This window comes from Genypterus blacodes, unplaced genomic scaffold, assembly GCF_046128005.1.
Source record: "Genypterus blacodes isolate CSIRO-AG114 ecotype Tasmania unplaced genomic scaffold, CSIRO-AGI_Gbla_v1 ptg000129l_1, whole genome shotgun sequence".
NCBI lineage: Eukaryota > Metazoa > Chordata > Actinopteri > Ophidiiformes > Ophidiidae > Genypterus > Genypterus blacodes.
Window position 1 is genome coordinate 1,691,181 of NW_027466931.1, and position 13,046 is coordinate 1,704,226.

At 45.7% G+C, this 13,046-nt stretch overlaps 1 protein-coding gene, 1 long non-coding RNA gene and 1 other non-coding gene across 3 annotated transcripts; all 3 read right to left on the reverse strand.

Annotated features, from left to right (window-relative positions):
• Positions 1–13: 13 nt before the first annotated feature.
• On the reverse strand, positions 14–2,414 carry LOC143010683 (uncharacterized). Its single transcript, XR_012964834.1, has 3 exons — positions 2,280–2,414; positions 1,121–1,318; positions 14–333 (listed from the first exon to the last, which is right to left on the reverse strand). It is a non-coding gene; the product is annotated as an uncharacterized LOC143010683 (long non-coding RNA).
• A 200-nt stretch (positions 2,415–2,614) lies between these two features.
• On the reverse strand, positions 2,615–9,798 carry LOC143010539 (FHF complex subunit HOOK-interacting protein 1A-like). The gene is made up of 16 exons (XM_076162897.1): positions 9,142–9,798; positions 8,117–8,285; positions 7,635–7,868; positions 7,290–7,452; positions 7,068–7,179; positions 6,748–6,849; positions 6,601–6,657; positions 6,426–6,512; positions 6,144–6,311; positions 5,983–6,062; positions 5,709–5,881; positions 5,206–5,317; positions 3,876–5,020; positions 3,495–3,673; positions 3,272–3,392; positions 2,615–3,174 (listed from the first exon to the last, which is right to left on the reverse strand). The coding sequence occupies exons 1-16, from the start codon at positions 9,244–9,246 to the stop codon at positions 2,951–2,953; spliced, it is 3,231 nt and encodes a 1,076-aa protein (XP_076019012.1). The 5' UTR covers positions 9,247–9,798; the 3' UTR covers positions 2,615–2,950.
• Positions 9,799–11,232: 1,434 nt separating this feature from the next.
• trnan-guu (transfer RNA asparagine (anticodon GUU)) lies at positions 11,233–11,306 on the reverse strand. Its single transcript has one exon. It is a non-coding gene; the product is annotated as a tRNA-Asn (tRNA).
• Between the last annotated feature and the right edge of the window lie 1,740 nt (positions 11,307–13,046).

The following is a 13,046-nucleotide window of genomic DNA, read 5'->3' on the forward strand; positions in this document are numbered from 1 at the left end:
ATGAAACAATTTACCTTGCGACAATTTGAGGTTGAAAATCAATGTTTATTCATTTTATGGGACGACATCGCACAAGCTACTGACTGAGAAAAGGCACCCAGAAGTAACTATAGGGTAGAGATCCATGAAAAGTTTCCAGGGTCTTAAGTTCAACTTCATGAAGACGGAGGCCCTGCCGGAGAGTGGAAAGTTCCCTCTGCAGGACGTTGAAACTCGAGTGTTGGCCTCCAGGCTATCTGTGGAGAGACAGCAGGGGGCGCTGGCGTTGGCTGCACACTGACTGGCTTCTCTGTGGCCTCCTCCTGTGTCACAACTGGTGCCAACTGGAAAGAACTATTGGTGGAGATGACATGTTGTCTAAGCAATTGGTAACTACTTTGCCTCATCTAGACATCCTGTATTTTGGCCAAAAATCTAAAATCAAAAATTATCTGCAGCCTGAATCAAACAATAAACATGTGACAGTGAGGTCTTTTACTTTTACTAAATACGAATAAAATAAAAACTAAGAACTAAGAATTCAATGTATATCAAGTAAATAAAATACACACACAGATAATTATAATTCTTCCTTCATTTTGTGTCAGGCTCAAAATGTATCAATCAACTTGCATACATAATCATACTTATATATCCTTTAATGAAAAAATCAAATGAAAGAGGGCTTTTTCTTCATTTCTCACACACACATCTACAGGCCTGACCTCTGGACTTCTCTGACCCCTCATAGGTCACCGTGTCTACACCCTCCAGTCCGGCCTCCCGCCTCCTCTGATCCAAATTTTGCTTTTGTTCTCAACTCTCTCTAACATTCTCTCTCCCTCATCCCTCTTTTCTCTCTCACTCACTTCTCTCACTCTCTATATTATAACCTGTGATTATTTGAAATGGCCCCATCGTCCTTTACTGCCTGTTGTTATGGCAATGGGCGCTTGCCGATCATGTTTAGCCCTTTTGCCGCCAACCAGGTATGATCAGTGTCTCTTCCCCCATCCTCTCTGCAATCTGAGATAATAATCAGCACAGTATTACCATCTAGTGTCAACGCGGGTCAAGCAGTCTAAATGGTTGCTAATGAGTTCTTAAACCAGTAAAAAGTTATTTCATGATGTGGACATACAGGAAACTGAGAGGACAAAGATCAGACTCAGCAGGCTCAGGTTTGCTGAGGAGCTAGAGGAGGATGAGGAGGAATAGCCTGAGCCATCCTCAGCGTGATAAGGCGGCATCATGATATCACCGATGTTTCCAGGCATGTAAAGCTCATAATAATCATAATCTTCATCATCTTCTCCCTTGGACCAGATGACAGTTGAAGCTGTGGAGAGACAGACAAAACGTCATAAGGTCAAATGATCTTCAAAGGAAAACGTGAGGCTGGGATTCTATTTGTATTTATTTGTGAAGGTTTACTTTAAGTGGTCATATTATCCGAATATTGTTGGTTTTATTTTCATTTGGGTCAGTTTTGAAATATTTTCATATTTTTTAATATACCTCAATGAGCAAAAGCACCTGCTGTACTCTAGGTTCACCTGCTGTTGTTTTGCTCCTTATTGTTTTGTTTCCATGTAGCTATATGTTTCAAACACATTTTTTAATTTGATTCCATTTGTTCCTTTGTTTCAGCGGAGCAGGGTGCGATATTGTTGGAGGCCAGGCACCCATGTTGAGGTTCCTACACATAATGTGTAATGTCAGTTAAAGCACTGGGACATGAATGTTTTCCTGATGTGGGCCTATGAGTCATTGTGTGTGATATTGGGTGATTCAACTCAAATTGACTTGACATGAAGCTTGCACCATTGTAGCTGTGAGGATTTCTGTGTTGCACCTGAGCTGAATTAGTGCTTTAGACAATTTGAGATATTATTATTGTTTTCAGTAACTTTCATTTGGCTAAGATAAGATAAAACTTTATCTATCCCGAGGGAAATTGCCAGCTATTAATATTCTTTGCTCCCAAACAGCTCCCGTCCTTACCCAATGGATTGTGATCATTTAAATAAAACTGGTTTCTCCTAAAACTGTAATTTCTGCGTGGAAACCTCCGGTGGTAAATAGGGACAGGTGGTATATTTGTAATTACCGTCTGTTAAACCCTTTGTAAATCTGCCCCAAAATACTCCAGTGTATCAGAAACATCAGTGAGTTCTGACGTAAATTGTGATTGTGTCCCTTTATGAACGCCCTCACATTTTTGTTTTGTTAGTTATGTGTATGTCCGTTACACAGCGTTCTCAAAGCAAACACAGTGGCGTGAAGGCAAATGGACTCACCCAAAGCCCACATCAGCAGGTAAACCATCATCTTTGTCGCCGCCGTCTTTCTCTTCTGCAGCTGAGTCAAGTTCAGCAGAATAGAACAGGAAATAGCTCACCACTGTGCCCCTTCTCACTCAAGTCGCAACGCCTTTTTAGCTTATTGCACATCAGACAAGAATATCTTTTAGGAAGTACTGAACTGTACGACACAACTGTTTTACACTTCAGAAGCGAAATAATTAACGAGTCAATTGTAATCTAAAATCTGTTCTGTTGATTTTTTAAATTGATTCAAAATAACTCAACATTATAGAAATAGAATCTTTACAATTTAATAAAAAGCTTTCAAAATCATTGTATAACAGTTCAATAACCGTGTACAAAACTACTCAATGTAATAATAATAATGAAATTAAATACATTTGAATCTAACCTTCAAATCATCCAAATATAAATATTCATATTGACATAGGAAAACAAACATAAATGTGCTGGCAGATCACACATTTATGTGTAATTAATATTTAAATAGATTGAATTTGTAATGATTTGATATAAGTCTGTGGAAAGTTTTTATTTTGAGTGCTCACTCCTCAAGTTATCGGTGATGCCTTGCTCATGGGCACATCAGCAGCAGCCGTCGAGGCAGATTTCCACATCCAGTTTTTGAATGTACGCCCCTCCTCCTACTCCTCTGCGGTGCAGTCAGGGGCAGCGCTGTGCTCCTGGGAGATGGCCGCCAGCTCTTTGAGGAATTCGGCATACAGGATGATGGCAAACACGCGGCTCCTAGCCTGGGTAGGGACGGGCGGGCACAGCGGCAGGGCGCTGAGAGGAGGCGGGCAAACTGTGTTCTTCACGGAGCCGTTGGGATGAGCTGTGATGTCACCACCCTGGGACTGGAGGTGCTCTGAGGGACACAAGGACAAAGAAAATGTGATGGGATAACTATAATCTGTATGTGTGTGTGTGTGTGTGTGTGTGTGTATGAGCGAGCGAGCACTAACCTCTGATCTTGCTGTCTTGGTCCTTAGCCAATAAGTACCTCCAGGCCTGAGCGACAAGGGCAGGATAGTCTGTTTTGTCTGAGACATAACGTTCTATCTGAGCCCGCAGTGTGACCAACACCTACACAAACACACACAAACACACATATTTAATTTCAATGTCTGAAACAGTCTGAGATCAAATCAGACAGACTTGTAGGTGTGTAGTAGGTTTGTGTGTTACCTGATACAACGTGCGTATGTTGGGCTGGCTTTGGGTGCTCGTGCTCAGCAGGAAGGATCTCAGCAGGGGTTGTGGGTACGACGCCAGTTGGGCCAGAATTCCTGTCACCAGCAGGTTCACAGCGATGGAGTTTTCCAGAAGATTCTCCAGCCGGGACAGCAGGACGCTGATGAAAGGACCTGAGGCATCATGGGACACAGCTGGGACACTTTTCCTAATGGACCTGACCCCTGTGCCCCCCCCCCCCCCCCTCTCTATTTGTGCGTTTGTGTCTCTCCGTATTAAGGGCACCGATCAAATCAGTGAGGGTTGAGTTGAAGTGAACAATAGTGAGTGTACACTGATGCTTATGACACATGACATTCCAACAGGAACACTGACCTGTAAATGGAACTCCATGCTTCCTGCTGCTCCCCCTCTGCTCACCTTCCTTCTCCTCCTCTTCTTCCTCTTTCCCTTCGTCCCGGGATGAGTTCAAATCCCCTCCCTTCCACAACAGCTCCTCCTCCTCCTCCTCTGCCAGTCTCCGCCTCAGGGCACAGACACGCTTCCTGAAAGTGCGACTGTCGTCGATTTTGTCACAGTCTGGCTCCGCCCCCAAAGACAGCATGAGCTCACGGTAATGGGACAGGAAGTCGTTGCCGTCAGTGATTTTGTTGCCAGGCAGCGAGCTGATGTCAGTCTCAGAAATGGATGTGCTATGGGAACTGAATTCAGAGATGCCATTGGGTGAAGTGTGTGTGAGATGTTGTGTGTTCTGCTGATGTGTGTGTGTGTGGTGGCTGTTTTGCTTAAAAGCTGTCACCTCATCAACATAATCATCATCTTTGTCTCTGTAGTTCTCCGCATTCAAACCATTAAACGATAGATATCCATTCAGCTCTCCTTGTCCATCTTTGTTCTCATCTTCTCCTTCCGTTATCCTCACAGCCTTTCTCCTCTTCCTCTCCTCTTGATCGCCATCGTCACTCCTCCTTGTCGACATTATGCTGCTGACAGTTTCCATGATGGTCCTACCAGTCACTGCTGTCAGTGTGGCTGCTGACGCCTTCCTGCCGCTTGAGACGCTATCAAGAGCTTGTGGATTTACCGCCGACACGGCCATGTTTGTGTCTCTCTGAGCAACAAGATCGTAGACGAGAACATCATCCTGGAAGTCAGACTCCTCTGCATACGACCCGTGCACCAGCCTGGTGGCGCTTCGGCACATTTCCTGGATGTGTTGAGGAGGAAGTGGCGGTGGATTGACCTCATTTGCTGCCTTGGCTGAAGAGGGACACTCATCTGCAAAAATGTCATCCCACTCCAGCTCCACTCGGTTGCCCGTGGAGATGGCGTCCGATGGGGATGGGGACAAGGCTGAGAGGGGAGGAGTGGTGGAACGCATGGATTCGCTCTTCACTCGATGGGTTCTCTCCTCCTCGATGTGTTCTTTGCCCCCTCCAACGCCTCCTGGTGTTTGAAATTGGTATTCTCGTGGCGCAGGGTTGATACCGTCATACGGTGCCGACCAGAGCCGGCATGCACTGCAGGGAAACAAACCCATCGCAGCTGTTAATGTTGGACAAACTGAATTACCTGCAACTACATTCATGACCTCTGCTACGGACGTTACATTTTTACCGCAGTTTGTGTGCACTTGTGTTTGTTAGCAGGATAACCCAAAAAGCTAAACAGACTTTTAAGAACTTATGTGTCAGTCCAGACTGACCTGTGAGAGATGGAGATGGCCAGCCGGGCGTCCAGGAGGTAGAGGAGGTAGTTCACATCCATCAGAAAGTCTGAACCACGACAGTAACCAACGCTTTCCGATATGGACTCATCTGACAGAGAGCGAATGCAGAACATGAATTTGATATGATATGTATTACGATATAAAACAACCTCAAGTACAGTGTATATACAAAGTAACGTTCTTAGTATCGCAACAAATGACGGCACATATGAGCCTCCCTCAAGACGCACCATCAGAAGAAGAATACACGAGTTGTATGGAAAGGAGAGGACTACAAAAGCGACGGCGTTACAACCTGCACCAACTGTTGCTCTCACTGGAGACTAGTGGACATCGCTGCTTAACCATGATTACCTCGCCGTTACAGTGCATTATAGTGGGAGCTGCATTCACTACGTAAACGTTAACGCTGCCCAGCACTAATATATATCTATATCTATATCATCATAATCACAGAAAACACAACGTGTCACACTAACCTACTGCTTTGGGCCAGTGGATGTGCTCAGTGTGTGTGCTCGTTTGTAGATGAAGCACCAGGCACCAGGAGGGCATGAGGAACAGGAAGGAGGCAGCGCCGGAGGCACAACAGTCTCTGTGAGTCAGGGAGGAACGCTGCCTCCTGCTCAGGTGACTGCAGGGCATCAGATACCTGGGGAGACACAGACACACACACACACTGATGATCAATTGTCTGATCATTTATCTAAACATTTGAGTAACTGAAAAGTGTATGCCTTGCTTTAGGCTGACCTGAACACCAACTGTAGCATGACATCTTCACAGAAGAGACCAATCAGAGTCCTGAACAGAGCCAGCGACACTGTCCCCAGCTGATGGACACAAACACAGGTAATCAGATTGTCAGGGTGTAACTGAACAGGTGTGCTGCCTGTAACGAGAGTGTGCGTTACCTGGAAAGGTGTGTTGACTCTGCTGACTAGTGTGTCCAGTACGTGCACATTGTCGTGCGTGTGCAGCAGGATGAAGGACAGGAAGGTCTGCAGGAGGGCCGGCTCGGAGACGGATCGCAGGAACAGATCCAGGTACGCTGTGGTGGTCATCACCTCCTCCACCGTAGGCTACACACACACACACACACGCGTAAACATACTGTATGTGTGACGGATAAGATCATGTTTAGGATTAGTTTTGTCTAAATGTGAGAAGAGGATTTTGCTACCGAGCATTGCTACCTTGTGCAGAGCAGGAGCCAATACAGGCACCAGGAAGCCATTGTAGATGTAGCCTAGCAACTGAGTCCTGATGGATGGATGAGCCACCTGCAACAAAGACAAGGACAGAAAGAAAATGTGCCATTTATCAATTACATACCTATTAGCACAGTGTGTCCTTGTTTGTGTCTGTTACCTTGGTAACGGCACTGCAGAAGTCGAGGGAGTGCAGGAAGTGAACGAGTGCTGGAACCTGTTGATTCAAGCCCACAACAACGGCTGACATCAGCACATCTCATTAATTCGCTCACTTGCTCGCACACGTTGCAGTCGTCACGGTTACCTGCTGCCAGTCGGCCTGCTCCAGACAGTGCCAGTCCTCGCTGTAAACCTGCAGCCTGGCCGGAAGAGACGAATACAGGCCCGACAGACCTGTGGCCAGCACCTGGAATGCACACACACACACACACACACACTTGAGACAAATAATTGAGTGCCATCCTCATCATCACTCGTAACAACAACAGTAGCAGGCAGACGCCAATCAGCTACAGTCTCAATGAGAAATCAAACCATCATCTGGTCACACGCTGATTTACTAATCTGTCAGATTAAGGTCAGAAAGCCTTTCATTTAGGATTAAAATCAAACACACACACTCACGGGACAGAAGTACGTGTTCTCTGCTATGTGTTGAGCGACTCGAGCCTCAGAGGCTGACAGAGACATGATGACTAGCAGAGCGTCTCTGGCCTGCTGACCGACCGAACCCTGTCTGAGGGAGAGAGAGGGAGGAAGGGAGGTAGGGAGGGCGGGGGAGTGTGAGTGCGGTGTATATACAGTATATCTGTGAGTGTACCTGCCTGTGTGTGTGTGTGTACCAACCTATGTGTGTACGGTATGAGCAGGGAGAAGAGCAGGAAATTGGCGGCTCCCTGGTCCTCAGAGGTGTGGAAGAACAGCTCCAGCACCGAAGGATCTTTGACCAGAGCCACACACAGCTGGTTCAGCAGGAGGACCAGCTCTGCCTCCACCACACTAGCGCCTTCTAGTGGAGAAAGAAACCATTATCCATCACATAAACTCAATTGATCCAACAAGGTCAAATTAACAACTTTGGTACTCTTATTTTGAAGAGGTAGGGATGCCAAGACAGGAGATAACAGGGTCTAGCAATCCTGGGGTTAGATCGAGTCCCATGACCTTTGACTCATCTTTCACCAAACTCACCGGCTCCTGTTCCAGTCCCGGAATCGGCACATGACGCCAGCAGCGTCATGAGCGGCCGTAGAACGGGTTTATGGTGCAGCAGGGGCTGCCTGGCCTGGGATAAGAGCATCTGGTACATCCTGAGCTGCTCCAGCTTCATGCCCTCTGTAAACTGCCTCCTCAGGCTCCACAGGAACAGCCTCTCCATCACCCCCTCCACCACCACAAACTCCAGGATGGGACCCATCGCCCCACCTGGATCAGAACAATAGCAAGGTGAGATCTGCCTGTGTAACATAAGGAATATAAGGACTGCATACATCTACCAAGGTGAGTAGTCTTTTGATTCTACCATGTTCGGTTAGAAAGTTATTGACTCAATTGAACAGTTGTTGCTACAGCGCCACCATCCGGTCAAATGATGTTTAATTTTTTTATGTAAGTGAAGTGAGTATTAACCCTTCAATGAACACGCTCTACGAGGCTTTCCCCCAGCCACCTACCTCGCCCTGCCTCCTCCTCCATCAGCAGGAAGAGCATGTGTTCCACGTAGTTCTGAACGGCACTGGCCTCATCTGCCGGGATCGGGCCGAGACGTGACGCTGCCGAGAGGAAGCTCAATGCGCCGGAGCTGCTGCCACGCGGCTCGTGTTTCTCCAGGATCTTCACTACCTGGAGAGGAAGGAAAGGAAGAGAGAGAGAGAGAGAGAGCGAAAGACGGGGCAGGATTACTTCATAAAAGGTGCACTCAGCTGTTTTTAACAACATCAAACTAACATTTACTTAATTAATCAGGAAGCTTTAAACGAATTACAGCACAGGAACGCAAGCCATGATTGACAGATAAAGTAGTGCAACCCCGTGTGGCAAATGGAGGGACTAACAGATGAGGGATGGTTGTGGGAGGGGTGATTAAAGGATGAATACAAGAATGGTAATTAGAGAAAAAGAGAAGAATGGAATTCCCTGTCTGGACATGTGTTGAACTTTGACCCTCACTGCTTTAGACAAGGCGAGAGTGCACATGCGAGAGACACACAGGCACACACACACACACACACACGCGCACGCACACGCACGCACGCGCACGCACGCGCACACACGCGCACACACGCACACACACGCACACACACACACACACACACAATACAAACTGTGTGTGTGTTGTCCTGGCTAAAGTAAAGAGAGAGGTTCATTCTAAATGGATCCTGTGTTGAAGGGCCAACACACACACACACTCACTCAGACACACACACACACACTGTCTGCCAGCCATTATGAGGAAAATAGGACAGACTGAAGAGAAAGAGAGGGAAGAGAGGACAACAACAAGACTACAGCAGAGACATTTTCAGTCCAGGAAAGATAAATGATAGATTTATTGGTGGTTAGCAGAAGGTTGGTTAGTAAATGAGGCAAACCATCAGTTTTGATATCAGATCAGTCACAAAAAAAGATGAGAGGAACAAAAAGGTGAACTTTACAGGCACACAAACGCACACACACACACACACACACACACACACACCTGGGCCCAGTGGTTTTTAAAGACGATCATACAGGTCTCGGGGTCCACCCCGCTAAGCTTGAGTGACGTCCTCTGGTTGCCCGCGGCAACCACTGAGGCCATCATTTTGATTGGCAGCGTGGTCACACCATGTTCAGGTGCTCTGGTGTGGACAGGGGGCAAAGCTGTCTCTCTCTCTCACCCCAGGATCAGGCTCTGTTTCGGGGCTTGGCGAGCGAGAGCCTGCCTGGAGGAGATGGAAGTGGACAAAGACAACATTACACTTTTATACCACACTCACTGAACTGAACCCAGAATTGATCCCCTTGAGCAGACTGGTTCATATTTGGACTAATAACCTGGACCTGGAGATCAATAGATAAAGAAATAAGTGATCATCAGTTTGACTGGCCAATCCACCGACCTCCCTGATGTCATGTAGGGCTTCATTTCTGTCATGTATCTGTGTCTTTCTCCGCCCTTCAAACACTAACAACAATAACAGGAGGAACAGGAAGTGATGGTTGTCAGCGGCAACAAGCAAACAGGAAAATGAGAATGCGTCCTGGTCTCCCCGCCCCACATTTCAGGAATTTCCGTGACTTTTCCCAAGGAATTCCTCACACGTACCTCTGTCCTGCCACAGCAACATGGGCAATCAAGCCTAAGAGAGAGAGAGAGAGAGAGAGAGAGAGAGGTTATAGCCTGTACGCTGTCTCAATCACAGATACACACACACACGCAAGATTACAAATCTACATCTAACATCTGAAACTCTCTAATCTTTGTGTGTGTGTTTTGGGTTGGACAGTAGGTCCAATTTCCTGTTTAGATCTTACTCACACACACACACACACACACACCGGACACTCTCACACACACACACACACACACACACACACACACACACACACACACACACACACAGATAGCGAGTGAGAGAGAGAGAGAGAGAGAGATTAATCTTAGATGAGGGATTGATGTTCAATCCCAATCCCCCACTGTGTCCATGCATGTTTGTGTGTGTGTGTGTGTGTGCACATTATGCCGTCACATGCCATCACAGGGATTAAACACAAACTGAGGTATGCAGGCCTGTGGTTATTGACCCAGTTTCTATGATGATTAAACATGAACTGCTATGATTTTACGAATAAAAAATAATAAATATGAGGGTTGTCGTAACACTCTGAATTAAATTTTCTTATGTTTCCTGTACAATTACACTCTTTTGATTCAATGTATAGAGTAGAGTGAAACCCTACGTGTGTGTGTGTGTGTGTGTGTGTGTGTGTGTGTGTGTGTGTGTGTGTGTGTGTGTGTGTGTGTGTTGATTACAGCTGTGTCTTTCTCACAGTTTTGCTGTCAGCAGGTGTTACAGAGCTGAAAGGTGACTTTCACATTTGCAGTTTCCAGATTCTAGAGTTAAAACCTGTGTTGTAATTTCTCTTTGCACATTTCAGAAAAAGACTAAATGTACATGTCAGCTCATCACAAATGTATGAATGCAACACTTTTTGCAAGGCTAAAATCTCGGTGTGCTTGAACACAGCACTACTGAGCAAATCGTCATTTAACTATGACTTATTACGTTACACACACACACACACAGACCACCACAACACACCCCATGTACACCCCAGAAACAGAACAGAACAGATGTTGGCAGAGAGTGAAACATAAGGGCCTCTTACCTCCGCTGGTCAGAGATGAAGGAATGTCAGCCCCCCCCCCCCCCCCTTTCCCTCTCTCTCCCTCCCCCACCCTCCCTCTCTCGTTCTCTCTCTCAAAGGTAAAGAGTCTCCAAACTCTGCAATGCTCCTCAGCCTTGTGAACTCATTTGAACGTCGGTCTCTCCTTCTTCAATCTGACAGTTGTTTGTTTTCCTGTCCACTGCTGTGTTTCTAAAGGCTTTAAGCCGCTCAGCTGTCAGGCAGTAGGTAACCCCTCTGACCCTGCCCATATATTATGTAAGCCACGCCCCCTGTGCAGAAATGAGAGCGAGAGGAAGAAAGGGGGATTACTACAGGGTCTAGTTAACACATATAAAGAAAGAGTATTACTTTACACAGTCATTCTTAATGTTTCTTATCTGTGCAAAGAAATAAATTTCGTCCCTGGGTGGGCTTGAACCACCAACCTTTCGGTTAACAGCCGAACGCGCTAACCAATTGCGCCACAGAGACGGTGGTGCACAACAGGCAGGCTTCCAATATAAAGCTAACATTAACGTTTTCATACATACATACACTGATTATTCATAATGTTCACTGTTATTAAATCTATTTCAGATGATAATTCATCATTTAACTGGAGAATCCTCAGAGAACGACGTTAAACAGCATGTTAAACCGCAATAGAAAGAGTGCTGCACTCTTGTGGCAGAATGCTGTAACTACAAAAACGTTTGAATCCGACAGTGAGCGAATATCTCCATTCTATGACTGTCTAATAATAAAAACAAATACATTTTTATAACTACATACAACACATTTTATGCTTTTTTTTTTTTACGGTATTGACTTTCAATTAACTTCTTTGTCTTTCATTGTAAGTTTCAAAACAAATAACTCCCACTTTCATTTATTATCTTATCTAATATTTTTTTCACTAATAAGGAGTTAAATATATTTAACCCTCATATGGTCATCGGGGCTACACCCTCCCTTATCTAGATTTTTTTTATGTCCCCATCAAAACTAGGTTTAGAGAGTCTGAATCTCTCTGCCTTGTCCACACGGTTTTAAACTAAAACAGGAAGAGCATAAGACCACAGGGGGGCACTAGAGAGTCAGACGGGTGGCATTATGAGTCTCTGTAAGCGCCGCTTCCAACAAACACAGAACCATTTAAAGCCGATCAGATGGCTTTTCAAGTTCATCGTACCTCAGGCTGACAGCTGGCTTCTTAAAGTCATTTCTTTGCACAGTCGACTGGGAATTCCTCCTCTAACAAGTGAATCACTCATCTGCTTCCCCTTCGAAATCAGACCACCACCAGACTACATCAGCCACGTCTGGATGGTTGTTTGTGTCTGGACCTCTATCAACTTTTTCTAGGTCTCCGACTGGTGAAGCAAGGTGAACTGCTTTGGAAACTAGACTTTGATCTCTTGCACTTACTGTGGCTGTGTCAAAGGTGTCCAAGGTGTCAAAGGTTATTCCCATTCCACTCCACACTTGGCGTGGTGTTGGACCTTCTCCTTCAACCTCCGAGCTCTTATAAGCAGGTAATGCGAGGACCCTGTCGCCTCATTTTGGTTGCAATTGTAGGCGTGCACCAATTGACTGTTATGAACCTGGCTCCATTTCTGCTTTTGCTTTGGATCCAGGGTTCCGAGTGTGGACAGTTATGGAGTTACATCACCAGGTTGTGGATCTCCTTCGGGTTGGTAAGGAGACATTCTTGACATCCGAATCCCTAACATATTTAGGAGGTCTTGGATCAGTTTGCTTTCAAAATCACATCCTTTATCTGAGTGTACCCAGTGCAGGCAGTCCATAGTGAACCAGATACTGTTCAGGGAGGATCTTCACTATGGTGGATGCTCTCTGGCAGGGGACGCTTGGGAATACCTGGTGAAATGATCCATCACAACAAGTATATTGGCATTCACCTGGGAGTCTGGTTCAAGGGACAGAAACTCAATGCATACTAGATCAAGTGGCCCTTTGCTGGTAATAAGGTTTAAAGTAGCCGCTCCTTGAGGCAGTGCTTTACATGTGATGCATTTACCACTTTTCTTATGTATTGCTCCATTTATGCACACATTCTAGGCCAATAAATCTTGTAAAATAAATAAAAAGTACCCTGTAGAGTAGCTTCCAATCAATCAAAATTGTTGTGTTTTTTTTTACCACTTTGACCTAACGTAACTACTACACTCCTCTTACTTTGATTACTTTAACTAAATTGACCACACAAAA